This window comes from Gallus gallus, chromosome 34 (genome assembly GCF_016699485.2).
Source record: "Gallus gallus isolate bGalGal1 chromosome 34, bGalGal1.mat.broiler.GRCg7b, whole genome shotgun sequence".
NCBI lineage: Eukaryota > Metazoa > Chordata > Aves > Galliformes > Phasianidae > Gallus > Gallus gallus.
In genome coordinates, this window is record NC_052565.1 from 2438819 (window position 1) to 2464246 (window position 25428).

Sequence of the window (25428 nt, forward strand, 5' to 3'; positions counted from 1 at the left end):
ATATCCCTCCCTACCCGCCGTACATCCCCATATCCCTTAGGGGTCCCACAAACCCCATAAACTTCCATATTCCCTGCTCTCCCCACGTGGAGTCTGTGGGGTTCTAGTGGGTGTATAGGGGGTGGGGGGGTGTATATGGGGGAGGGGCTGTGGGGGGGGACTGTGGTATTGAGAGTGTTGGGGGGGTGTGGGGTGGGGGTGGGGTATTTGGGGGCATATGGGGGTGTGGGGGTATATGGGGTATTTGGGAGGTGTGGGGGTGGGGGCTGTGGGGTAAATGAGGGATACGTGGTGGGGTTGGGGGAGGTAAAGGGGGGGGTGGCGAATCGCCCTTACTGGGATCAACCGGAACGTACCAACAGCCCCCGGCGGGGGGGGGGCGCAGCCCCTTCAGGGGGTCTCCGCTGAACACCTCCCGACGTATTTCCCCCCCCTTCCCTCCCCCCCCAGGGCAAACCCTACGTCTTCGACCGCGTCTTCCCCCCCAACACCACGCAGGAGCAGGTGTACCGCGCCTGCGCCATGCAGATCGTCAAGGGTGAGGGGGCGGGGGGGGCGGGGGGGCTCTGCAGGGCTGGGGGGGGTCTGCAGGGATTGGGGGGCTTTAGGTTGGGGGGGTCTGCAGGGCTGGGGGGGGTCTGCAGGGATTGGGGGGGGTCTATAGGGTGTGGGGGGGGTCTGCAGGGCTGGGGGGGGTCTGCAGGGATTGGGGGGCTTTAGGCTGTGGGGGTCTGCAGGTTGTGGGGGGGGTCTGCAGGGCTGGGGGGGGTCTGCAGGGATTGGGAGGCTTTAGGCTGTGGGGGTCTGCAGGTTGGGGGGGGGTCTGCAGGGGTGGGGGGGGTCTGCAGGGATTGGGGGGCTTTAGGTTGGGGGGGGTCTGCAGGGCTGGGGGGGGGTTGCAGGCGTTGGGAGGCTTTAGGTTGGGGGGGTCTGCAGGTTGGGGGGGGGGGGTCTGCAGGGCTGGGGGGGCGTAGGATGGGTTGGGGGGGTCTGCAGGTTGGGGGGGAGTCTGCAGGATGTGGGGGGATCTACAGAGCTGAGGGGGGTCTATAGGATGTGAGGGGGCTGTAGGATGTGGGGGGGGTCTGCAGGTTGTGGGGGGATCTGGAGGGCTGGGGGGGGTCTATATGATGTGGGGGGGCTGCAGGGGTTGGGGGGGTTGTAGGTTGGGGGGGTCTGCAGGGCTCGAGGGGGTCTGCAAAGCTGGGCAGGGGTCTGTAGGATGTGAAGGGGGTCTGCAGACTGTGGGGTTCTGCAGGGGTTTGGGAGGGGGTCTGCAGATTTTGGGGGGGTCTGCAGGGCTGGGGGAGTCTGTAGGATGTGAGGGGGGTCTGTGGGTTTTGGGGGTCTCTGTAGGATGTGGCGGGGGGGGCATAGGATATGAGGGGGACCTGCAGGGTTTAGGGGGTCTGTAGGATGGGGGGGTCTGAATGCCTGGGGGCTCAGCAGGGCATGGTGGGGTCCGTAGGATGGGGGGGTCTCTCGGGCTCTGGGGCTCCGTGAGATCCCTGGGGGGTCCCCGGGGGCTCCGTTCACTGCCCCCCCCCCCCCCCCCCCCCAGATGTGCTGGCGGGGTACAACGGCACCATCTTCGCCTACGGGCAGACATCGTCGGGGAAAACCCACACGATGGAGGTGAGGAGTCGGGGGTTGCGGGGGGGGGGGGGGGCGAAGCGGGGGGGTCCTCAGTTCCCCCCCCCGGGTGACCCCCCCCGCCATCCCCCAGGGGAAGCTGCATGACCCCCAGCAGATGGGCATCATCCCCCGCATCGCTCAGGACATCTTCAACCACATCTACGCCATGGATGAGAACCTCGAGTTCCACATCAAGGTGGGAGGGGGGGGGGGGCACTGGGGGAACTGGGAGCACTGGGAGGTCGGGACCCGGACCCCCCCCCCCCCCCCCTCCCCCTGGGTGATGCCTGAATCCCTCCTGCCAGGTTTCCTACTTTGAAATTTATCTGGATAAGATCCGGGATCTGCTGGACAGTGAGTGGGGGGCACGGGGGGGGGGGCTGGGGGGGGAACTGGGGGGGGCTGATGGAGACTGGGGGGGTACCGGGGGGGTGCTGGGGGGTACTGGAGAGGAGTGGGAGAGACTGAGGAGGAACTGAGGAAGCGCTGGGGGGGAAGTGGGGGGGATCGGGTGGGGATGGGGGGGATGCTGGAGAGTACTGGGGGGGGGAATTGGAGTACTGGAGAGTACTGGGGGGGCAGTGTGGAGTACTGGGGGGGCCCTGGGGGGCACTGGGGGGGCACTGGGGGGACTGGAGGGCACTGAAGTGTGCTCAGGGGGGCACGAGGGTGGCACTGGGGGGGACTGGGGGACAGTGGGGGGGACTGAGCGGCACTGGGAAGGGACTGGGGGAGCACCTGGGGGGACTGCAAGGCACTGGGGGGGGCTGGGAGGATACTGGGGGGTACTGGGGGCACTGGGGGCACCGGGAGGCACTGAGTGTGGGGGGGTACTGGAGGGGACTGGGAGGTGGCACTGGGGGCACTGGGGGGCACTGGGAAGCAGTGGGTGTTTAATGGAGGCAGTGGATGAGCACTGGGGGGCACAAGAAGGTACCGGGGGGGTACTGGGGAGCAGTGGATGGATACTGGGAGGCACTGGGAAGCCGGGGGATGTGTATTGGGGAGCACCGGGTGGATACTGGGAGGCACTGGGAAGCAGTGGGTGCGTACTGGGAGGCACTGGGAGGCACCGGGTGGATACTGGGAGGCACTGGGAGGCACTGGGAAGCAGTGGGTGTGTACTGGGAGGCACTGGGAGGCACCAGGTGGATACTGGGAGGCACTGGGAAGCAGTGGGTGCGTACTGGGAGGCACTGGGAGGCACTGGGTGGATACTGGGAGGCACTGGGAGGCACTGGGAAGCAGTGGGTGCGTATTGGGAGGCACTGGGAGGCACCGGGTGGATGCTGGGAGGCACTGGGAAGCAGTGGGCGCATACTGGGAGGCACCGGGTGGATACTGGGAGGCACTGGGAAGCAGTGGGTGTGTATTGGGAGGCACTGGGAGGCACCGGGTGGATACTGGGAGGCACTGGGAAGCAGTGGGTGCGTACTGGGAGGCACTGGGAGGCACCGGGTGGATACTGGGAGGCACTGGGAAGCAGTGGGCGCATACTGGGAGGCACCGGGTGGATACTGGGAGGCACTGGGAAGCAGTGGGCGCATACTGGGAGGCACTGGGAGGCACCGGGTGGATACTGGGAGGCACTGGGAGGCACTGGGAAGCAGTGGGTGCATACTGGGAGGCACTGGGAGGCACCGGGTGGATGCTGGGAGGCACTGGGAAGCAGTGGGTGCGTACTGGGAGGCACTGGGAGGCACCGGGTGGATGCTGGGAGGCACTGGGAGGCACTGGGAAGCAGTGGGTGCGTACTGGGAGGCACTGGGAGGCACCGGGTGGATGCTGGGAGGCACTGGGAGGCACTGGGAAGCAGTGGGTGCATACTGGGAGGCACTGGGAGGCACCGGGTGGATGCTGGGAGGCACTGGGAAGCAGTGGGTGCGTACTGGGAGGCACCGGGTGGATACTGGGAGGCACTGGGAAGCAGTGGGTGCGTACTGGGAGGCACTGGGAGGCACTGGGTGGATACTGGGAGGCACTGGGAAGCAGTGGGTGTGTACTGGGAGGCACTGGGAGGCACCGGGTGGATGCTGGGAGGCACTGGGAGGCACTGGGAAGCAGTGGGTGCGTACTGGGAGGCACTGGGAGGCACCGGGTGGATACTGGGAGGCACTGGGAGGCACTGGGAAGCAGTGGGTGCATACTGGGAGGCACTGGGAGGCACCGGGTGGATGCTGGGAGGCACTGGGAAGCAGTGGGTGCGTACTGGGAGGCACCGGGTGGATACTGGGAGGCACTGGGAAGCAGTGGGTGCGTACTGGGAGGCACTGGGAGGCACTGGGTGGATACTGGGAGGCACTGGGAAGCAGTGGGTGTGTACTGGGAGGCACTGGGAGGCACCGGGTGGATGCTGGGAGGCACTGGGAGGCACTGGGAAGCAGTGGGTGCGTACTGGGAGGCACTGGGAGGCACCGGGTGGATACTGGGAGGCACTGGGAGGCACTGGGAAGCAGTGGGTGCGTATTGGGAGGCACTGGGAGGCACCGGGTGGATACTGGGAGGCACTGGGAAGCAGTGGGCGCATACTGGGGGGCACCGGGTGGATACTGGGAGGCACTGGGAAGCAGTGGGTGCGTACTGGGAGGCACTGGGAGGCACTGGGTGGATACTGGGAGGCACTGGGAAGCAGTGGGTGCGTACTGGGAGGCACTGGGAGGCACTGGGAAGCAGTGGGTGCGTATTGGGAGGCACTGGGAGGCACCGGGTGGATGCTGGGAGGCACTGGGAGGCACTGGGAAGCAGTGGGTGTGTATTGGGAGGCACTGGGAGGCACCAGGTGGATGCTGGGAGGCACTGGGAAGCAGTGGGCGCATACTGGGAGGCACTGGGAGGCACCGGGTGGATACTGGGAGGCACTGGGAAGCAGTGGGTGCGTACTGGGAGGCACTGGGAGGCACCGGGTGGATGCTGGGAGGCACTGGGAAGCAGTGGGCGCGTACTGGGAGGCACTGGGTGGATACTGGGAGGCACTGGGAGCTCCCAGGACGCGTTCCGGGGGTGTCACCACCGCGCCCCCCCGCAGTGACCAAGACCAACCTGTCGGTGCACGAGGACAAGAACCGCGTCCCCTACGTCAAGGTGGAGGTCCCGGGGGGGGGGGGAGGTCCCGGGGGGGCGGCCCCACAGACGGGTGGGGTTCTGACCCCGCTCCCCCCCAGGGCTGCACGGAGCGCTTTGTCTCCAGCCCCGAAGAGATCCTGGATGTCATCGACGAGGGGAAGTCCAACCGGCACGTGGCCGTCACCAGTGAGTGCGGGACAGCGCCGGGACGGGGGGGGGGACGTCGCAAGGACACGGGGACGTTGTGGGGGTGTGGGGATATGGGGCCGTGCGGACGTCACAGGGGCATCACAGGGACGTGGGGGCGTGAGGACATCATGGGGATATCGTGGGGATGTGGGGATATGGGGACGTTGCGGGACATCGTGGGGATATGGGGACATCGTGGGGGCACTGGGATATGAGGACGTTATGGGGACGCGGGGTGGGGGTGGGGGGCTGCTGGGGGTGGTTCCTGCCATAGTGGGTGCCCTGGAAGGTCCCCGGGGGGTCCTGGGGGTCCCGAAAGCACCATAGAGGCAGCAGGGAGGATTGTGGGGCGCTGTGGGGAATGTGAGCTGTGCCACTGGGGTTGTGGGGTCCCAGCAGTGTTCCTGGGGCAACGGGGGGGGGGGAGGGGGGTCCTGGGGGGGTTGTTGGGGTACCATGGGGTCTCTGGGGGCTACTGGGGCACTGTGGGGTCTCTGAGGCACCGTGGAGTCCCTGGGGGGTCATTGGGGTGCTGTGGGGATCCCTGGGGGTCCCCGGGGTGCTCTGGGGGTCCCTGGAGGTCACTGGGGCACCATGGGGGTCCCTAAGGGTCTTTGAGGTACTGTGGGGATCCCTGGGATGCTGTAGGGCTCCTGGGGGTCATTGGGCTACCCTGGGGTCCCTGGACGTCTCTGGGGTGCAATGGGGTCCTTGGGGCACTATAGGATCTGATCCCGGAGGGGTCCCTGAGGCACTGCATAGGGTTCCTATGCGTCACCGGGGTTTGTGGGATCCCTGTGGCGCTGTGGGGTCCCACGGTGCTGCCGAACCCCTGAGGCGCTGGGGGGGCCTTGGGGCACTCTGGGGGTCTGTGGGGTCTTCAGAGTGATGCAGCCCTCCCCCCCCCCCCCGTCCGCCATGTCCCCACAGACATGAACGAGCACAGCTCCCGCAGCCACAGCATCTTCCTCATCAACATCAAGCAGGAGAACGTGGAGACGGAGCAGAAGCTCAGCGGGAAGCTCTACCTGGTTGACCTGGCTGGGAGCGAGAAGGTGGGGGGCTGGGGGGCTGTGGTGGGGGGGCTTCGGGTTGGGGGCCTGTTGGGGTTGGGGCCTGTTGTTGGGAAAAGTTTGGGTTGGGGGATGTTCAGGTTGAGGGTTTTGAGATTGGGTCATCTTTGGGTTAGGGGTCTTTAGTTTGGGGGTCTTTGGGTTAGGGGGGTGTTTGGGTTGGGGGGTCTTTAAGTTGTGGGTCTTTGGGTTTGAGGGTCTTTGGGTTTGCGATGATTGGGTCGGGGCGATCTTTGAGTTGGGGTGACTTGGGGTTGGGATATCTTCTGGTCGGGGGTCATTGTGTTGAAGGGTCCTTGGGTTTGGGGTGTTTGAGTTGGGGGGATCTTTGGGTTGGGGGGCGTTTGGGTTGGAGGTCTTTGGGTTTAGAATTTTTGAGTTGGGCGTCTTTAGTGTGTGTGTGTTTGGGTTGGGGGTCTTTGGGGTGGGAGTGTTTGGGATGGGGGGGGGGTTGGGTTGGGGAGTCTTTTTGTTGGGTGGCCTTTGGGTTTTTGGGGTCTTTGGATTGGGGGGATGTTTGCGTTGGAGGTCTTCGGGGTGGGAATTTTGGGTTTGGGGTCTTTGAGTTGAGGGTGTTTGGGTTGGAGGGTCTTTAGGTTGGGGGTGATTTCTGTGGGTGGTCTTTGGGTTTGGGGGGTCTTTGGGTTGGGACGTCTTCTTATTGGGGGTCTCTGTGTTGGGAGATGTTTGGGTTAGAGGGCTTTGTGTTGGGGGATGTTTGGGATTGCGATGATTGGGTTGGGGCGACCTTCGAGTTGGGGTGCCTTGGGTTTGGGGTATCTTCTGGTCGGGGGTCTTTGTATTGGAGGTCCGTGTTGGGCTCTGAGTCGCGGCCCCACAGGTCAGCAAGACGGGCGCGGAGGGCGCAGTGCTGGACGAGGCCAAGAACATCAACAAGTCACTATCGGCGCTGGGGCAACGTCATCTCAGCGCTGGCGGAGGGCACAGTGAGACCCACAGCCCACAGCCCCACCCCACACCCCCACCCCACACCGTCCCCCCCCCGCCCCTGAGTGCCGCCGTGCCCCCGCAGAAGGCGTACGTGCCGTACCGGGACAGCAAGATGACGCGCATCCTGCAGGACTCGCTGGGGGGGAACTGCCGCACCACCATGTTCATCTGCTGCTCCCCCTCCAGCTACAACGACGCCGAGACCAAATCCACGCTTATGTTCGGGCAGCGGTACGGGGGGGGCACCCCACAGCTCAGCCCCACACCAATGGCAGCCCCAGCCCACGGCTCCCCCCGACCCAGAGCCCCCCACGCGTGCGCCCCGGCAGCACCCGCTGCACTGCACCCATTGCAACCCAATGGCACCGCTGCGCCCGCTGCAGTTCATCGGCACCCCCGTAACCCACTGCCCCCCTATAGCACCCCATAACCCGCTGCACCCCACATAGCACCCCATAAGCCTCTGCACCCCAAAGCAACTCATAGCCCTCTGCACCCCAAATAGCACCCCATAACCCGCTGCACCCCGCATAGCACCCCATAACCCTCTGCACCCCAAATAGCACCCCATAACCCTCTGCACCCCAAAGCAACTCATAGCTCTCTGCACCCCAAATAGCACCCCATAACCCGCTGCACCCTGCATAGCACCCCATAACCCTCTGCACCCCAAAGCAACTCATAGCCCTCTGCACCCCACATAGCACCCCATAACCCTCTGCACCCCAAAGCAACTCATAGCCCTCTGCACCCCAAATAGCACCCCATAACCCTCTGCACCCCAAAGCAACTCATAGCCCTCTGCACCCCGCATAGCACCCCATAACCCACTGCACCCCAAATAGCACCCCATAACCCTCTGCACCCCAAAGCAACTCATAGCCCTCTGCACCCCAAATAGCACCCCATAACCCGCTGCACCCCACATAGCACCCCATAACCCTCTGCACCCCAAAGCAACTCATAGCCCTCTGCACCCCAAATAGCACCCCATAACCCTCTGCACCCCAAAGCAACTCATAGCCCTCTGCACCCCGCATAGCACCCCATAACCCACTGCACCCCAAATAGCACCCCATAACCCTCTGCACCCCAAAGCAACTCATAGCCCTCTGCACCCCAAATAGCACCCCATAACCCGCTGCACCCCACATAGCACCCCATAACCCTCTGCACCCCAAAGCAACTCATAGCCCTCTGCACCCCAAATAGCACCCCATAACCTGCTGCACCCCAAAGCAACTCATAGCTCTCTGCACCCCGCATAGCACCCCATAACCCGCTGCACCCCGCATAGCACCCCATAACCCTCTGCACCCCAAAGCAACTCATAGCCCTCTGCACCCCAAATAGCACCCCATAACCTGCTGCACCCCAATGGCACCCCACAACCCATTACCCCCCTATAGCACCCCATGACCCACTGCACCCCATAAGCACCTGCTCTCCAATGACGTCCCATACACTCATTGCACCCCAGTGGCACTCCAAGACCCATTATAACCCAATGGCACCCCATAACCTGCTGCCCCCCCCTATAGCACCCCATGACTCACCGCACCCCTATCACACCCCATAACCCACTGCAGCACTCCACAACTCACTGCACCCCAAAGCACGCCATGACCCACTATGTCCCACTAACACCCCGTGACCCCTTGTAGTTCAATAGCATCCCATAACCCACCGCACCCCAATGTCATTCCCTACACCCATTGCACCCCAATAGCACCCCATAACCCTCTCCTCCCCAATAGCACCCCATGACCCACTGCACTCCAATGACACCCCATAACCTACTGCACTCCTTTAGCACCCCATAATCCACTGCTCCCCTATAGCACCCCATGGCCCATTGTACCCCAAAGTACCCTATAACCCTCTGCACCCCATTGGCACCCCATAACCTGCTACACCTCTATAGCACCGCGTAACCCATTGCACCCCAAAGTCCCCCATAACCCTCTGCATCCTCATGACACCCCATAACCCTCTGCTCCCCTATAGCACCCCGTAACCCACTGCACCCCTATAGCACCCCGTAACGCATTGCACCCCAGTGACACCCTATGACCCGCTGCACCCCAATGGCACCCCATAACCCGCTGCGCCCCGACCCCAACGCCCTCCTGCACTGATTTCACCCCAGCCGCACCCCGCACCCCATTGCCCCCTTACGGCGCTCCCTCCCCCCACCGCCCCCCCACGACCCCAAACCCCACAGGCGGAGCCTCTGCGCCCCCGGGACCCCCTCCTGCAGTTCCCTTTGGGGTGGGGGGGCAGCGGGCCGAGGGGGGGGGGGGGAGGTGGGGGGGTTTGACAGCGGAGGACCCCCCCGCGAAGGGCAAAGACCATCAAGAACAGCGCGTCCGTCAACCTGGAGCTGACGGCGGAGCAGTGGAAGAAGAAGTACGAGAAGGAGAAGGAGAAGAACAAAGCGCTGAAGGAAACCATCGCCCGCCTGGAAGCGGAGCTGAGCCGATGGCGCAGCGGTGAGGGGCGCTGCGGGGACCCCCCACCCCTTCCCCAAAAGCGGAGGTCGGACGGCGCTGCGCCCGCAGGGGAGGCCGTGCCTGAAACGGAGCAGCTGAGCGGGACGGAGACGGAGACGGAGAGCGGAGGGGGAGAGGGGCAGCGCCGGGGGGGGGGCGGGCGGCGAACCCCCCCGCACCGACAACGGCAACAGCTCCTCCATCGTCATCCACATCTCCGAGGAGGAGCGGCACAAATACGAGGAGGAGATCCGTAAGCTGTACAAGCAGCTGGACGATAAGGTGGGGCATCCCCCGGACCCGCCCCCCCTCCGGACCTCCCCGGGCACGCGGGACCCCCACCCACCCCCCTCCCTGTGCCCCCCCCAGGACGATGAGATCAACCAGCAGAGCCAGCTGATGGAGAAGCTGAAGCAGCAGATGCTGGACCAGGAGGAGGTGGGACCCCCCGGCCCCCATCGCCCTCTGGCGGATCCCAAACCCACCAGAGCCCCCCCCAACCCCGCTGGAATCTCTCTGAGACCCCCACCCCAAACCCTGAGCCCTCCCTCCTCCCCATCCCCTTTGTACCCCCCCGACCCCACTGCCCCCCCCCCCCCAAGGCCCTTCCTTGACCCCTGGGACGCCCCAGAGACCCCACCCTGACCCCCATGGGACTCCCACCGTGACCTCTGGGTCCTTCCAACCCCTGGAGACCCTCTGGGACCCCCACTCTGACACCTGAGAACCCTCCCAGACCTCCAGGACCCCTCCCGTGCCCCCACCCTGACCTCTGGGACCCCAATTAGGACCCCCACCCCAACCACTTTGGGACCCCTCCAACATCTGGGACCCTCTGGGACCCCCACTGTGACAACTCTGGGACCCCAGCCGTGACCTCCGACCCCACCTGATCCCTGGGACCCTTCTGGGGACCCCCCCCCCGGCCACTCTGTGGCCCCGACGCTGACCCCTGGGTCCCCTCTCTGACCTCTCCGACTCCCTGGGACCCCCACCACGACCACTTCGGGACCCCTCTGACCATTGGGACCCTCTGGGAATCCCCATTTGGGCCACTTTGGGACTCCCACCCTGACTTGTGGGAACCCTCCCTGTCCTCTGCCCCTCTTGACCCCCAGATACCCCATAGTACCCTTTCATGACCTTTAGTACCGCCCCAGGACCCCCATCCTGACCACTGTGGGACCCCAACCATGATCTCTGACCTCCTTGACCTCCAGGGCCCCTCTTGGGACCCCCACCCTGACCTCAAGGACCCCCCGTTACCCACACCCTGACCACCCCAGGACCCCCACCCTGACCCCCGAGACCCTTTCATGACCTTTAGCACCGCCCTCTCTTGGGACCCTCACCCTGACCACTGTGGGATCCCAACTGTGACCTCTGACCTCCTTGACCTCCAGGACCCCTCTTGGGACCCCCACCCTGACCCCCGAGAGCCCATCCTGACCTCAAGGACCCCCCGTTACCCACACCCCGACCACCCCAGGACCCCCACCCTGACCCCCGAGAGCCCTCCTTGACCTCAAGGACCCCCCATTACCCACACCCCGACCGCTCTGTGACCCCCATCCTGACCCCCAAGACCCTTTCATGACCTTTAGTACCGCCCCAGGACCCCCATCCTGACCACTGTGGGACCCCAACTGTGACCTCTGACCTCCTTGACCTCCAGGCCCCCTCTTGGGACCCCCACCCTGACCTCAAGGACCCCCCGTTACCCACACCCCGACCACCCCAGGACCCCCACCCTGACCCCCGAGAGCCCTCCTTGACCTCAAGGACCCCCCGTTACCCGCACCCCGACCGCTCTGTGACCCCCACCCTGACCCCCAAGACCCTTTTGTGACCTTTAGTACCGCCCCAGGACCCCCATCCTGACCCCCGAGACCCTTTCATGACCTTTAGCACCGCCCTCTCTTGGGACCCTCACCCTGACCACTGTGGGACCCCAACTGTGACCTCTGACCTCCTTGACCTCCAGGACCCCTCTTGGGACCCCCACCCTGACCCCCGAGAGCCCACCCTGACCTCAAGGACCCCCCATTACCCACACCCCGACCGCTCTGTGACCCCCATCCTGACCCCCAAGACCCTTTCATGACCTTTAGTACCGCCCCAGGACCCCCATCCTGACCACTGTGGGACCCCAACTGTGACCTCTGACCTCCTTGACCTCCAGGACCCCTCTTGGGACCCCCACCCTGACCCCCAAGAGCCCACCCTGACCTCAAGGACTCCCCGTTACCCACACCCCGACCACCCCAGGACCCCCACCCTGACCCCCGAGAGCCCTCCTTGACCTCAAGGACCCCCCGTTACCCGCACCCCGACCGCTCTGTGACCCCCACCCTGACCCCCAAGACCCTTTCGTGACCTTTAGTACCGCCCCAGGACCCCCATCCTGACCACTGTGGGACCCCAGCTGTGACCTCTGACCTCCTTGACCTCCAGGGCCCCTCTTGGGACCCCCACCCTGACCCCCGAGAGCCCACCCTGACCTCAAGGACCCCCCGTTACCCACACCCCAACCACCCCAGGACCCCCACCCTGACCCCGAGAGCCCATCCTGACCCCAAGGACCCCCCGTTACCCACACCCCGACCACCCCAGGACCCCCACCCTGACCGTTTTGGGAACCCCTCTGACCCCCGGGACCCCTCTGGACCCCCCCTCCCCCAGGTGCTGGCGGCGGCGCGGGGCGGCGGCGAGGCGGCGCGGCGGGAGCTGGCGGCTCTGCGTGCGGAGCACGGCGCAGCGCGTGCCGAGGTGGCGGAGGTGCTGGCGGCGCTGGAGGAGTTGGCGCGCAGTTACGACCGGAAGGCGCAGGAGGCCGAAGACACCGGGAGGCACAACCGGCGCCTCGCCGACGAGCTGGCGCGCACCGAGGTGAGCCCCACGTGGAGCCTCAGATGGAACCCCAATGGGAAACCGAACCCCGGCGGGAGTCCGAAGTGGAGCTCCAACGGGATCCCAAACAGGAACCGCAATGGGATCCCCATCTGGAACTTCAATGGGATCCCAAATTCAAACACAAGGGGAACCCCAAGTGGAACCCTGCTGGGAAACCAAAGTGGAACCCCACTGGGAACCCAGTGCAGAACTGCAATGAGATCCCAAATGAGAAATCCACTGAGAAACCAATCTGGAGCCCCAGTGGGATCCCAGTATGGAACTCCAATTGGAGTCCAAACTGGAACTCCAATGAGATCCCAAACTGGAACCTCATGGGATCCCAGTCTGGAACTCCAATGAGATCCCAAACTGGAACCTCATGGGATCCCAATCTGGAACTCCAATGAGATCCCAAACTGGAACCTCATGGGATCCCAATCTGGAACTCCAATGAGATCCCAAACTGGAACCTCATGGGATCCCAATCTGGAACTCCAATGAGATCCCAAACTGGAACCTCATGGGATCCCAATCTGGAACTCCAATGAGATCCCAAACTGGAACCTCATGGGATCCCAATCTGGAACTCCAATGAGATCCCAAACTGGAACCTCATGGGATCCCAATCTGGAACTCCAATGAGATCCCAAACTGGAACCTCATGGGATCCCAATCTGGAACTCCAATGAGATCCCAAACCGGGAGCCCAAGGGGAACCCCAAACAGAACCCCACTGGGAAACCATGGAATGACAGTGGGATGCCAATCCGGAACCCCAGTGGGAATCCAGACAGAAATACCAATGGGATTCCAATCTGGAACTTCAATGGGATCCCAAATAGAGCCCCACGGGGCACTCAAACTGGGAGAGCCCCCGGGGACCCCCAAACAGAACCCAACCGGGACCTCACTGGGAGGCTCAGCCGTCACCCTTCCAGGACCCCAAACCGCCACCCCACTGCGTTCCCCGCGGTCCCCCAGACCCCAAGCAGCCCCATAGCGGGATGGGGGGGCCGGGACGCGCCCCCTAAGCGGTGGGTTGGGGGGTTGGGCCCGCAGGCGACCACGCTGTCGCTGGAGACGGAGCTGCAGCGCGTGCGGGACCTGGGAGGGCAGCAGCGCAAGCGGGCGGCGGAGGTTCTGAATGGGCTGATGAGGGACCTGAGTGAGTTCAGCGTCATCGTGGGCAACGGGGAGATCAAACTGGTGAGCCGCGGGGAGCTGCGTGTGTGCCAGGGAGGGTGAGTGAGTGTGAGCGTGTAAGAGAGAGCTGTGTGAGTGTATGTGTGTGAGAGAGAGGGAGAGCTCTGTGTGTGAGCGCGTGAGTGTGAGGTTGTGTGTGTGTAAGAGAGAGCTGTGAGTGTGGGTGAGAGAGGGAGAGCTGTGTGTGTGAGCGCGTGAGTGTGAGTTTGTGTGTGTGTAAGAGAGAGCTGTGAGTGGGGGTGAGAGAGGGAGAGCTGTGTGTGTGAGTGCGTGAGTGTGAGCGTGTGCGAGTGTGTAAGAGAGAGCTGTATGAGTGTGTGTGTGTGAGAGAGGGAGAGCTCTGTGTGTGAGCACGAGTGTGAGCGTGTGAGTGTGTGTGAGAGAACTGTGTGTGTGTGAGTGTGTGTGTGAGAGAGAGGTGTGAGAGTGTGTGAGTGTGTAAGAGAGAGCTGTGAGTGTGTGTGTGAGAGAGAGCTGTGTTTGAGTGTGTGTGAGAGAGAGAGAGAGATGTATGAGAGTGTGTGAGTGTGTAAGAGAGAGCTGTGAGTGTGTGTGAGAGAGAGAGCTGTGTGTGTGAGTGCGTGAGTGTGAGCGTGTGCGAGTGTGTAAGAGAGAGATGTGTGAGTGTGAGAGGGGGAGCTGCGTGTGTGCAAGTGAGCGCGTGAGTGTATGTGTGTGTGTGAGTGTGTAAGAGAGAGCTGTGTGAGTGTGTGTGTGTGCGAGAGGGAGAGCTGTGTGTGAGTGTGAGCGTGTGCAAGTGTGTAAAAGAGCTGTGTGAGTGTGAGTGTGTGTGTGTGAGAGAGGGAGAGCTGTGTGTGTGAGTGCGTGAGTGTGAGCGTGTGAGCGTGTGTGAGAGAACTGTGTGTGTGTGTGTGTGAGAGAGAAATGTGTGACAGTGTGCGAGTGTGTAAGAGAGAGCTGTGTGTGTGAGTAAGAGAGGGAGAGCTGTGTGTGTGAGTGCGTGAGTGTGAGTGTGTGTGAGTGCATAAGAGAGAGCTGTGTGTGTGTGAGAGAGATGTGAGTGTGTGTGTGAGTGATGTGTGAGTGTGTGTGTGAGAGAGATGTGTGAGTGTGTGTGTGTGTAAGAGAGAGCTGTGTGTGTGAGAGAGAGGGAGAGCTGTGTGTGTGAGTGCGTGAGTGTGAGCGTGTGCGAGTGTGTAAGAGAGAGCTGTGTGAGTGTGTGTGTGTGAGAGAGGGAGAGCTGTGTGTGTGAGTGTGTGAGTGTGAGCGTATGCGAGTGTGTAAAAGAGCTGTGTGAGTGTGAGTGTGTGTGTGAGAGAGAGGGAGAGCTGTGTGTGTGAGCGCGTGAGTGTGAGCGTGTGAGTGTGTGTGAGAGAACTGTGTGTGTGAGTGTGTGTGAGAGAGAGATGCGTGACAGTGTGCGAGTGTGTAAGAGAGCTGTGTGTGTGAGAGAGGGAGAGCTGTGTGTGTGAGTGCGTGAGTGTGAGTGTGTGTGAGTGTGTAAGAGAGAGCTGTGTGTGTGTGAGAGAGATGTAAGTGTGTGTGTGAGTGTGTGTGAGTGATGTGTGAGTGTGTGTGTGAGAGAGATGTGTGAGTGTGTGTGTGTGTAAGAGAGAGCTGTGAGTGTGTGTGAGAGAGAGAGCTGTGTGTGTGAGTGCGTGAGTGTGAGCGTGTAAGAGAGAGCTGTGTGAGTGTGTGTGTGTGAGAGAGGGAGAGCTGTGTGTGTGAGCGCGTGAGTGTGAGCGTGTGCGAGTGTGTAAAAGAGCTGTGTGAGTGTGAGTGTGTGTGTGTGAGAGAGGGAGAGCTGTGTGTGTGAGTGCGTGAGTGTGAGTTTGTGTGTAAGAGAGAGCTGTGAGTGTGTGTGAGAGAGGGAGAGCTGTGTGTGTGAGTGCGTGAGTGTGAGCGTGTGCGAGTGTGTAAGAGAGAGCTGTGTGAGTGTGTGTGTGAGAGAGAGGGAGAGCTGTGTGTGTGAGCGCGTGAGTGTGAGCGTGTGCGAGTGTGTAAGAGAGAGCTGTGTGAGTGTGTGTGTGTGCGAGAGGGAGAGCTGTGTGTGAGTGTGAGCGTGTGCAAGTGTGTAAAAGAGCTGTGTGAGTGTGAGTGTGTGTGTGTGAGAGAGGGAGAGCTGTGTGTGTGAGTGCGTGAGTGTGAGCGTGTGAGTGTGTGTGAGAGAACTGTGTGTGTGTGTGTGTGAGAGAGAAATGTGTGACAGTGTGCGAGTGTGTAAGAGAGAGCTGTGTGTGTGAGTAAGAGAGGGAGAGCTGTGTGTGTGAGTGCGTGAGTGTGAGTGTGTGTGAGTGCATAAGAGAGAGCTGTGTGTGTGTGAGAGAGATGTGAGTGTGTGTGTGAGTGTGTGTGAGTGATGTGTGAGTGTGTGTGTGAGAGAGATGTGTGAGTGTGTGTGTGTGTAAGAGAGAGCTGTGTGTGTGAGAGGGAGAGCTGTGTGTGTGAGTGCGTGAGTGTGAGCGTGTGCGAGTGTGTAAGAGAGAGCTGTGTGTGTGTGTGTGTGTGAGAGAGGGAGATGTGTGTGTGAGCACGAGTGTGAGCGTGTGAGTGTGTGTGAGAGAACTGTGTGTGTGTGTGTGTGAAAGAGAGGTGTGAGAGTGTGTGAGTGTGTAAGAGAGAGCTGTGTTTGAGTGTGTGTGAGAGAGAGAGAGAGATGTATGAGAGTGTGTGAGTGTGTAAGAGAGAGCTGTGAGTGTGTGTGAGAGAGAGAGCTGTGTGTGTGAGTGCGTGAGTGTGAGCGTGTAAGAGAGAGCTGTGTAAGTGTGTGTGTGTGAGAGAGGGAGAGCTGTGTGTGTGAGCGCGTGAGTGTGAGCGTGTGCGAGTGTGTAAGAGAGAGATGTGTGAGTGTGAGAGGGGGAGCTGCGTGTGTGCAAGTGAGCGCGTGAGTGTATGTGTGTGTGTGTGAGTGTGTAAGAGAGAGCTGTGTGAGTGTGTGTGTGTGCGAGAGGGAGAGCTGTGTGTGAGTGTGTGAGTGTGAGCATGTGCGAGTGTGTAAAAGAGCTGTGTGAGTGTGAGTGTGTGTGTGAGAGAGGGAGAGCTGTGTGTGTGAGCGCGTGAGTGTGAGTTTGTGTGTAAGAGAGAGCTGTGAGTGTGGGTGAGAGAGGGAGAGCTGTGTGTGTGAGCGCGTGAGTGTGAGCGTGTGAGTGTGTGTGAGAGAACTGTGTGTGTGTGAGTGTGTGCGTGAGAGAGAGGTGTGTGTGTAAGTGTGTAAGAGAGAGCTGTGAGTGTGTGTGTGAGAGAGAGGGAGAGCTGTGTGTGTGGCGCGAGTGTATGTGTGTGTGTGAGAGGGAGAGCTAAGTGTGTGAGTGTGTGTGAGAGAGACGTGTGAGTGTGTGTGTAAGAGAGAGCTGTGTGAGTGTGTGTGTGTGAGAGGGAGAGCTGTGTGTGTGAGTGCGTGAGTGTGAGTGTGTGAGTGTAAGAGAGAGCTGTGTGTGTGTGAGAGAGAGAGAGAGGGAGAACTGTGTGTGTGTGTGAGCGCGTGAGTGTGAGTGTGTGTGAGAGAGAGCTGTGTGTGTGTGTGCGAGAGAGAACTGTGTGTGTGTGTGTGAGAGAGAGATGTGTGAATGTGTGTGTGAGAGAGAGGGAGAGCTGTGTGTGTGAGTGCGTGAGTGTGAGCGTGTGTGAGTGTGTAAGAGAGAGATGTGTGAGTGTGTGTGTGAGAGAGAGAGATGTGTGAGTGTGTGTGAGTGTGTAAGAGAGAGCTGTGAGTGTGTGTGTGAGAGGGAGAGCTGTATGTGTGTGAGTGCGTGAGTGTGAGTGTGTGAGTGTAAGAGAGAGCTGTGTGAGTGTGTGTGTGTGAGACGGAGAACTGTGTGTGTGAGCGCATGAGTGTGAGCGTGTGTGAGTATGTAAGAGAGAGCTGTGTGAGTGTGTGTGTAAGCTGTGTGTGTGTGTGGGTGTGTGTGTATGAGTGTGTGTGTGTGTGTGTGAGCTGTGCGTATGTGTGTGTGTGTGTGTGTGCTGTGTGTGCCATATCTGTGTGTGTGTACAGTGTGTGCTGCATGCCACGCTATACCCGTGTGTGCCGTGCTGTGTTTGTGTGTGCCACGCTGTGCCCACATGTGTCCATGTGTGCCGTGCCGTGCCGTGCTGTGCCGTGCTGACCACGCTGTGCCACGCCATGCCGTGTCAGCCATGCTGTGCCATGCCATGCTGTGCCATTCTGTGCCATCCCATGCCCTGTTGACCATGCCGTGCCATGCCATGCCATGCTAACCACACTGTGCCGTGCTGTGCCATGCTGTGCTCTGCCATGCTATGCCATCCCATGCCATGGTGACCACACTGTGCCATGCTGTGCCATGCTGTGCCATGCTATGCCATCCCATGCCCTGTTGACCATGCCGTGCCATGCTGTGCCGTGCCATACTGTGTCATGCTGTGCCATGCCGTGCTGTGCCATACCATGCTAATCACACTGTGCCATGATGTCCTGTGCCAAGTCGTGCCATGCTGTGCCATCCCGTGCCATTTTGTGCCATCCCATGCCATGCTGACCATGCCGTGCCATGCCATGCTAACCACATTGTGCCGTGCCGTGCCATGTTGTGCCATTTTGTGCCATCCCATGCCATGCTGACCATGCCGTGCCATGCCGTGCCATGCCATGCCATGCTAACCACACTGTGCCATGCCGTGCCATGTTGTGCCATCCCATGCCATGCTGACCATGCCATGCCATGCCATGCCATGCTAACCACACTGTGCCGTGCCATGCCGTGCTGTGCCATACCATGTTAATCACACTGTGCCATGATGTCCTGTGCCAAGTCGTGCCATGCTGTGCCATCCCATGCCATGCTGACCATGCCATGCCATGCCATGCCATGCCATGCTAACCACACTGTGCCATGCCGTGCCATGTTGTGCCATCCCATGCCATGCTGACCATGCCGTGCCATGCCGTGCCATGCCATGCCATGCTAACCACACTGTGCCATGCCGTGCCATGTTGTGCCATCCCATGCCATGCTGACCATGCCATGCCATGCCATGCCATGCCATGCTAACCACACTGTGCCATGCTGTGCCATGTTGTGCCATCCCATGCCATGCTGACCATGCCGTGCCATGCCATGCCATGCTAACCACACTGTGCCATCCCATGCCATGCTGACCATGCCGTGCCATGCCGTGCCATGCTATGCTAACCACACTGTGCCATGCCGTGCCATGTTGTGCCATCCCATGCCATGCTGACCATGCCGTGCCATGCCGTGCCATGCCGTGCTAACCACACTGTGCCGTGCTGTGCCGTGTTGTGCCATCCCATGCCATGCTGACCATGCCGTGCCATGCCATGCCATGCCATGCTAACCACACTGTGCCATCCCATGCCATGCTGACCATGCCGTGCCATGCCGTGCCATGCCACGCTAACCACACTGTGCCGTGCTGTGCCGTGTTGTGCCGCGCTGTGCCATCTCACGCCATGCTGAGCACACTGTGCCGTGGCAGCCGGTGGAGGTGAGCGGTGCCATCGAGGAGGAGTTCGCGGTGGCGCGGCTGTACATCAGCAAGATCAAATCGGAGGTGAAGTCGGTGGTGAAGCGGTGCCGGCAGCTGGAGGGGCTGCAGGTGGAATGCCACCGCAAGCTGGAGGTGACGGGGCGCGAGCTGTCCTCCTGCCAGCTGCTCATCTCCCAGGTGGGGTGGGCCTGGGGAGCTGGGGGGGGGGGGGGGGGGTCCCGGGGTCGGTGCCCCCCATGCTGAGCTCGAACCCCCCCCGCAGCACGAGGCCAAGATCCGCTCGCTGACTGAGTACATGCAGAGCGTGGAGGGCAAAAAGCGGCACCTGGAGGAGAGCTACGATGCGCTGAGCGAGGAGTTGGCGCGGCTGCGGGCACAGGGTGGGCGGGGGGGGCACGGCTGGGAGAGGGGGCTTCGGGGGGGCACAGTAGGGAGCTGGGGGGAAAAGGCAGTGTTGGGAGCGGAGAGGGGGGCAAAGCAGGGTTGGGAATGGGGGGCACAGCGGGGATCTGGGGGGACACAGCAGGGGTTTGGGGGTGGGGGGGACACAGCAGGAAACGGGGGGGGGGAGGGCGCAGTAGAGAGTTGGGGCTGGGAGCTCGCAGTGGGAGCTCGGGGCTGGGGATTGCATAGCTCGGACCTGGGATGGGGGGGCAAAGTGGGGACTTGGGGCTGGGGGGGCACAGCAGGGCTGCGGGCTCAGGGCGGTGGGGGTTGGGTGGGGATGCCCAGTCCTGGGGGGTCCACATGGGTGGGGGGGGAGAGGGGGGGCGGAGGTCGCGGGGGTCCCGGTGCGAACTGCGCCCCCAGAGACGGCACACGAGGCAGCACGGAAGGAGCGGGAGCACGACGAGCCCCAGGACAACGATGAGGTCAAGGTGAGGGGGGAGCGTGGGGGGGGCATGGGGAGGGCATGGCGGGGGGGAGGGGGGGTCCTGATGCTCTGGAGGGGTCCTCGGGAGGACGGGGGGAGTGGGGGGGCTCCAAAGGCTGCGTGGGGGCTGAGGGTGGGTGGGGGTCTCCAAAGGGCGGCGGGGCGCTGGGGATGGGGGGGGGGGGAGGGCACCGGGGGGGCACCCGGCGCTGACGCCCCCCCGCAGAAGGCTCTGGAGCTGCAGCTGGAAACCCACCGCGAGGCGCAGCACAAACAGCTGACGCGGCTGCGCGACGACATCAACGAGAAGCAGCGCACGATCGATGAGCTGCGCGAGTGAGTGCCGGCACGGCGCGGGCACAGCGCGCCCCAACCGCACCCCAACCCCAACCCAACACCAACCACAACCCCAACCCAACCCCAACCCCAACCGCACCCCAACCCAACCCAAACCACAACTGCAACCCCAACCCAACCCCAACCACAACCCCAACCGCACCCCAACCCAACCCAAACCCAACCCCAACCCCAACCCCAACCGCACCCCAACCGCAACCGCAACCCCAACCCCAACCCCAACCGCACCCCAACCCCAACCCAACACAAACCACAACCACAACCCCAACCACAACCCCAACCGCACACCAACCCAAACCACAACCGCAACCCCAACTCCAACCGCACCCCAACCGTACCCCAACCACAACAGCACCCCAACCCCAACCCCAACTGTACCCCAACCACATCCCAACCCCAACCCCAATTGCACCCCAACCCAACCCCAACCCCAACCGCACCCCAACCACATCCCAACCCCAACCGCACCCCAACCCCAACCCAACACAAACCACAACCACAACCCAACCCAACCCCAACCACAACCCCAACCGCACACCAACCCAACCCAAACCACAACTGCAACCCCAACCCCAACCGCACCCCAACCATACCCCAACCACAACAGCACCCCAACCCCAACCCCAACTGTACCCCAACCACATCCCAACCCCAACCGCACCCCAACCCCAACCCAACCCAAACCACAACCACAACCCCAACCCAACCCCAACCCCAACCGCACCCCAACCGTACCCCAACTACAACAGCACCCCAACCCCAACTGTACCCCAACTACAACCCCAACTGCACCCCAACCACATCCCAACCCCAACCCCAATTGCACCCCAACCCAACCCCAAACCCAACCCAACCCAAACCACAACCCCAACCCCAACCCAACCCAAACCACAACCGCAACCCCAACCCCAACCACAACCCCAACCGCACCCCAACCCCAACCCAACCCAAACCACAACTGCAACCCCAACCCAACCCCAACCCCAACCGCACCCCAACCCAACCCAAAACACAACCGCAACCCCAACCCCAACCGCACCCCAACCGCAACCGCAACCCCAACCCCAACCACAACCCCAACCGCACCCCAACCACATCCCAACCCCAACCGCACCCCAACCCCAACCCAACACAAACCACAACCACAACCACAACCCAACCCCAACCACAACCCCAACCGCACACCAACCCAAACCACAACCGCAACCCCAACCCCAACCGCACCCCAACCGTACCCCAACCACAACAGCACCCCAACCCCAACTGTACCCCAACTACAACCCCAACTGCACCCCAACCACATCCCAACCCCAACCCCAATTGCACCCCAACCCAACCCAAACCACAACCACAACCCCAACCGCACCCCAACCCCAACCCCAACCCCAACCCAACCCAAACCACAACTGCAACCCCAACCCAACCTCAACCCCAACCGCACCCCAACCCAACCCAAACCACAACCGCAACCGCAACCCCAACCGCAACCGCAACCCCAACCCCAACCACAACCCCAACCGCACCCCAACCACATCCCAACCCCAACCGCACCCCAACCCCAACCCAACCCCAACCCCAACCACACCCCAACCACACCCCAACCATACCCCAACCACAACAGCACCCCAACCTCAACCCAACCCCAACTGTACCCCAACCACAACCCCAACTGCACCCCAACCGCACCCCAACGCAACCCAACCCCAACCCCAACCCAACCCAAACCACAACCCCACCCCAACCACATCCCAACCTCAACCCCAATTGCACCCCAACCCAACCCCAACCGTACCCCATCCTCAACTGCACCCCAACCCAACCCCAACCGCACCCCAACCCCAACCCAACCCCAACTGTACCCCAACCACAACCCCAACTGCACCCTAACCCAACCCCAACCACAACAGCACCCCAACCCCAACCCCAATCCAACCCCAACCCCAACTGCACCCCAACCACATGCCAACCACAACCCCAACCACAACAGCACCCCAACCACAACCCCAACCACAACCCCAACCCCAACCGCACCCCAACCCCAATCCAACCCCAACTGCACTCCAACCACATCCCAACCCCAACCGATCCCAACTGCACCCCAACCGCACCCCAGCCCCATCCCAACCGTGACACCAACCCAACCCCAACCCAATCCAATCCCAATCCAATTCTACTTTCAATCCAATCCCACTCCCAATCCCAACCCAACCTCACCCCGATCGCAATCCTACTCCCAATCCCAAACACAATGTCAATCCAATCCCAACCCAACCCCGAACTCACCGCAATCCCAACCCGACTCCCAGTCCAATCCCATTCCAAACCCAACCCCAATCCGCGTCCCAATTGAACCTCAACCCCTCTCCCACTCCCAATCCCAGCCCCAACCTCAACCCAACCCCACTCCCACCCACCCCCTCCCCACGCTGGGGGTCTCTCACTGTGTGCCCCCCTGACGCCCCCCCCAGCCTGACGCAGAAGCTGCAGTTGGAGCTGGAGAAGCTGCGCGCGGAGCACGAGGCGCTGCGGGGCGAGGAGCGCGCCAAGGCTGCGCGGCTGCAGGAGCTGACGTGAGACCCCCCCCCAGACCCCTCAGATCCCCCCTATCCCCCATCCCTCCCACCCCCCGACCCCTCAGGGCTGTGGTCCCCCCCCCACCCCTGAGAGTGCTGGGGGACCCCCCATCCTCCCAGGGACCCCCCAGTTCCCCCAGGGACAATCCCCATGATCGCTGGGACCCTCAATCTCCCCTCGGACCTCCCCATCAACCCCAGGGCCCCCCTTTCCCTTCCCCTGGGATCCCCAACAGAGACCCCCAACATCTCTGGGACCCCCCCAGACCCTCAGTGCCCCCCCCATGACCCCTGGGATCCCCCCATCACCACCGAGAACCCCAACATCATTGGGACCCTCCCACCCCCACAGGGACATCCCCCCATGACTGGTGGGACCCTCCGTCTCCCCTGGGACCACCTCATCACTCCCAGGACCCCCCCATCTCCTCCCCTGGGACCCCCACCATCTCTGGGACCCCCCACATTTCTGGGAACCACCCCCCCCCACGAGAGACCCCTTCCCCATGACCCCTCAGATCCTCCATCACTCCCCAGACTTCTAACATCACTGAGACTCCCCCCATGGCCCCCAGGACCCCCCCATCAGTGCTTGGACCCCCCACATCCCCCCCCCAGGACCCCCCATCAGTACTGAGACTCCTCCATCATCTCTGGGACCCCCAAAATCTCTGGGAGCCCCATTCCCACAGCCCCCCCCCCCCCCCCCCACAGCCCCTGGGACCTCCCTATCACACCCGGCACCCCCATCATACCTGGGATCCCCCCTTACCCCCCCAGGGCTTCCTCATCAGTCTCAGTTCCCAGAGACCCACCCATGATCCCTGGGACCCCCAACATCACTGGGACCCCCCCCCCAGTGACCCCTGGAACTCCTGGCATTACTGTGACCCCCCCCCCCCATCAGTCCCACACCCCCCCATCAGTGCTGGGACCCCCCCCACACATCACCCCAGGATTTCTGGCACCACTGGGACCCCCACATCACTTACGGACCCCCCCCCCCCAAACCATCCCTAACTTCACCTCTTCACCCCCAACACCAACCCTGGGCCCCCCACTGTCACTGAGACCCCCCCCCCCCAAAAATACTCCCAGGCCTCTCCATGCCCCGCCACAGTTCTGCCCCACTCCCATCACCCCTGGGACTGCCCCCCCCCCTCCCCCACCAAATCACACCCCACAATGCCACGAGCCCTGAGGACCCCCCTGAGGAGACCCCAGAAGCGCCCCCCCAACATCCTCATACCCCCCCCCCCAACATCCTCATGTTCCCCCCCCCCCCCCCCCATGCCCCTCCCCCCAGATTTCTCTATGAGCGCCACGAGCAATCCAAGCAGGACCTCAAGGGGCTGGAGGAGACCGTGGTAAGTGGGGGGGGGGGCATGGGGGGGGTCCAGAGTCACTGTGCAAAGTGGGGGGGGGTCCAGGACCCCCTCACGTGTGCCCCCCCCACCTCCCCCCCCCCAGGCCCGTGAACTCCAGACCCTCCACAACCTGCGCAAGCTGTTTGTTCAAGACGTCACGACTCGAGTCAAAAAAGTGAGGGGGGAGCACGGGGGGGGGGGGGGCAAAAAATAGGGGGGTGGGAGCGGGGTGGGGGGGTGAGAATTGAGGGGGAATAGGGGAGTGTGGGGGGTGTTTGGGTGAGGGGGCTGGGAGGGCGTTGGGGGGGTTTGGGGGGGGGTCATGGCCATGGGGGGGGTCATGGCCATGGGGGGGTCATGGCCATGGGGGGGTCATGACGTGGGGGGTCATAGCATAGAGGGGTCATAGCTATGGAGGAGGGGCCATGGTATAGAAGGGCTGTAGCCGTGGGGGGGTTATGGTCATGGAGGGATCACGGCGGGGGGGTCATTATGTAGGAGGGCTGTAGGCATGGGGGAGTCACGGCCATGGGGAGGGGGGGGGTCGTGGCTGGGGGGGGGGTCATGGTATAGGGAGGCTATAGCCATGGGGGAGGGTCATAGCACGGGGGGGGGGTCATAGTCATGGGGAGAGTAATGGTCACTTTGGGGGGGGGGCATGGTGGGAGGGGCCATTATGTAGGAGGGCTATAGCCATGGGGGGAGGGGGCACGGCCATGGGGGGCTCACGGAACGCTGGGGGGGGTTATGGACACGGGGGGTGGTGGTTGGGGGGGGGTTCATGGCCGCGCCCCCCCCGTGCAGAGCGCAGAGTTGGAGCCCGAGGACAGTGGGGGGCTGCACTCCCAGAAGCAGAAGATTTCCTTTCTTGAGAACAACCTGGAGCAGCTTACAAAGGTTCACAAACAGGTGGGCGGGGGGCGCTCGGGGGGGGGGCACTCAGCTCAGCCCCCCCTCCTTTCATCGCCGCTCACCCCCCTCCGCTTCCCCAATGCCCCCGTTGGTCTCCCCCCACCCCGTTGCCCTGCATCTTTTTTTTTGGGGGGGGGGGGGTCCCTATGGGGTCCATTGGGGGTGCCATGTGTTGATGCCCGCTCTGTTGCCCCCCCCCTCCCCCCCCCCCCTTGCTGCCTTCCCCCCCAGCTGGATCTCTGGGTGTCCAAGGTACCACAGCCCCCCCTGCCCACCCGGACCCCCCCACGTTTGGCAGTGGGAGGGGGGGGCGGAGGGGGCGCTGCCCCAACCTCCACCACTTTCCCACCCTCCTCCCACTCCACCCCACACCCCCAATCCCCGGCTGTGCCCCCTCGGTGCCCCCCCCCA

At 62.5% G+C, this 25428-nt stretch overlaps 1 protein-coding gene across 1 annotated transcript in view; it reads left to right on the forward strand.

The window, feature by feature from the left end:
* Positions 1-25428, forward strand: part of LOC107050879 (kinesin heavy chain) — a 34720-nt gene that overhangs the window by 3796 nt on the left and 5496 nt on the right. Inside the window, 24 exon segments of the mRNA XM_040654963.2 lie at positions 451-538; positions 1562-1635; positions 1727-1831; positions 1941-1989; positions 4661-4716; positions 4797-4884; positions 5818-5942; positions 6802-6873; positions 6875-6907; positions 6994-7142; positions 9255-9403; positions 9473-9544; positions 9582-9685; positions 9773-9841; positions 12086-12292; positions 13358-13504; positions 18923-19111; positions 19197-19314; positions 19745-19812; positions 20035-20144; positions 22634-22735; positions 24045-24105; positions 24209-24280; positions 24910-25014. Coding sequence (XP_040510897.1) covers positions 451-538; positions 1562-1635; positions 1727-1831; positions 1941-1989; positions 4661-4716; positions 4797-4884; positions 5818-5942; positions 6802-6873; positions 6875-6907; positions 6994-7142; positions 9255-9403; positions 9473-9544; positions 9582-9685; positions 9773-9841; positions 12086-12292; positions 13358-13504; positions 18923-19111; positions 19197-19314; positions 19745-19812; positions 20035-20144; positions 22634-22735; positions 24045-24105; positions 24209-24280; positions 24910-25014 — 2412 coding nt within the window.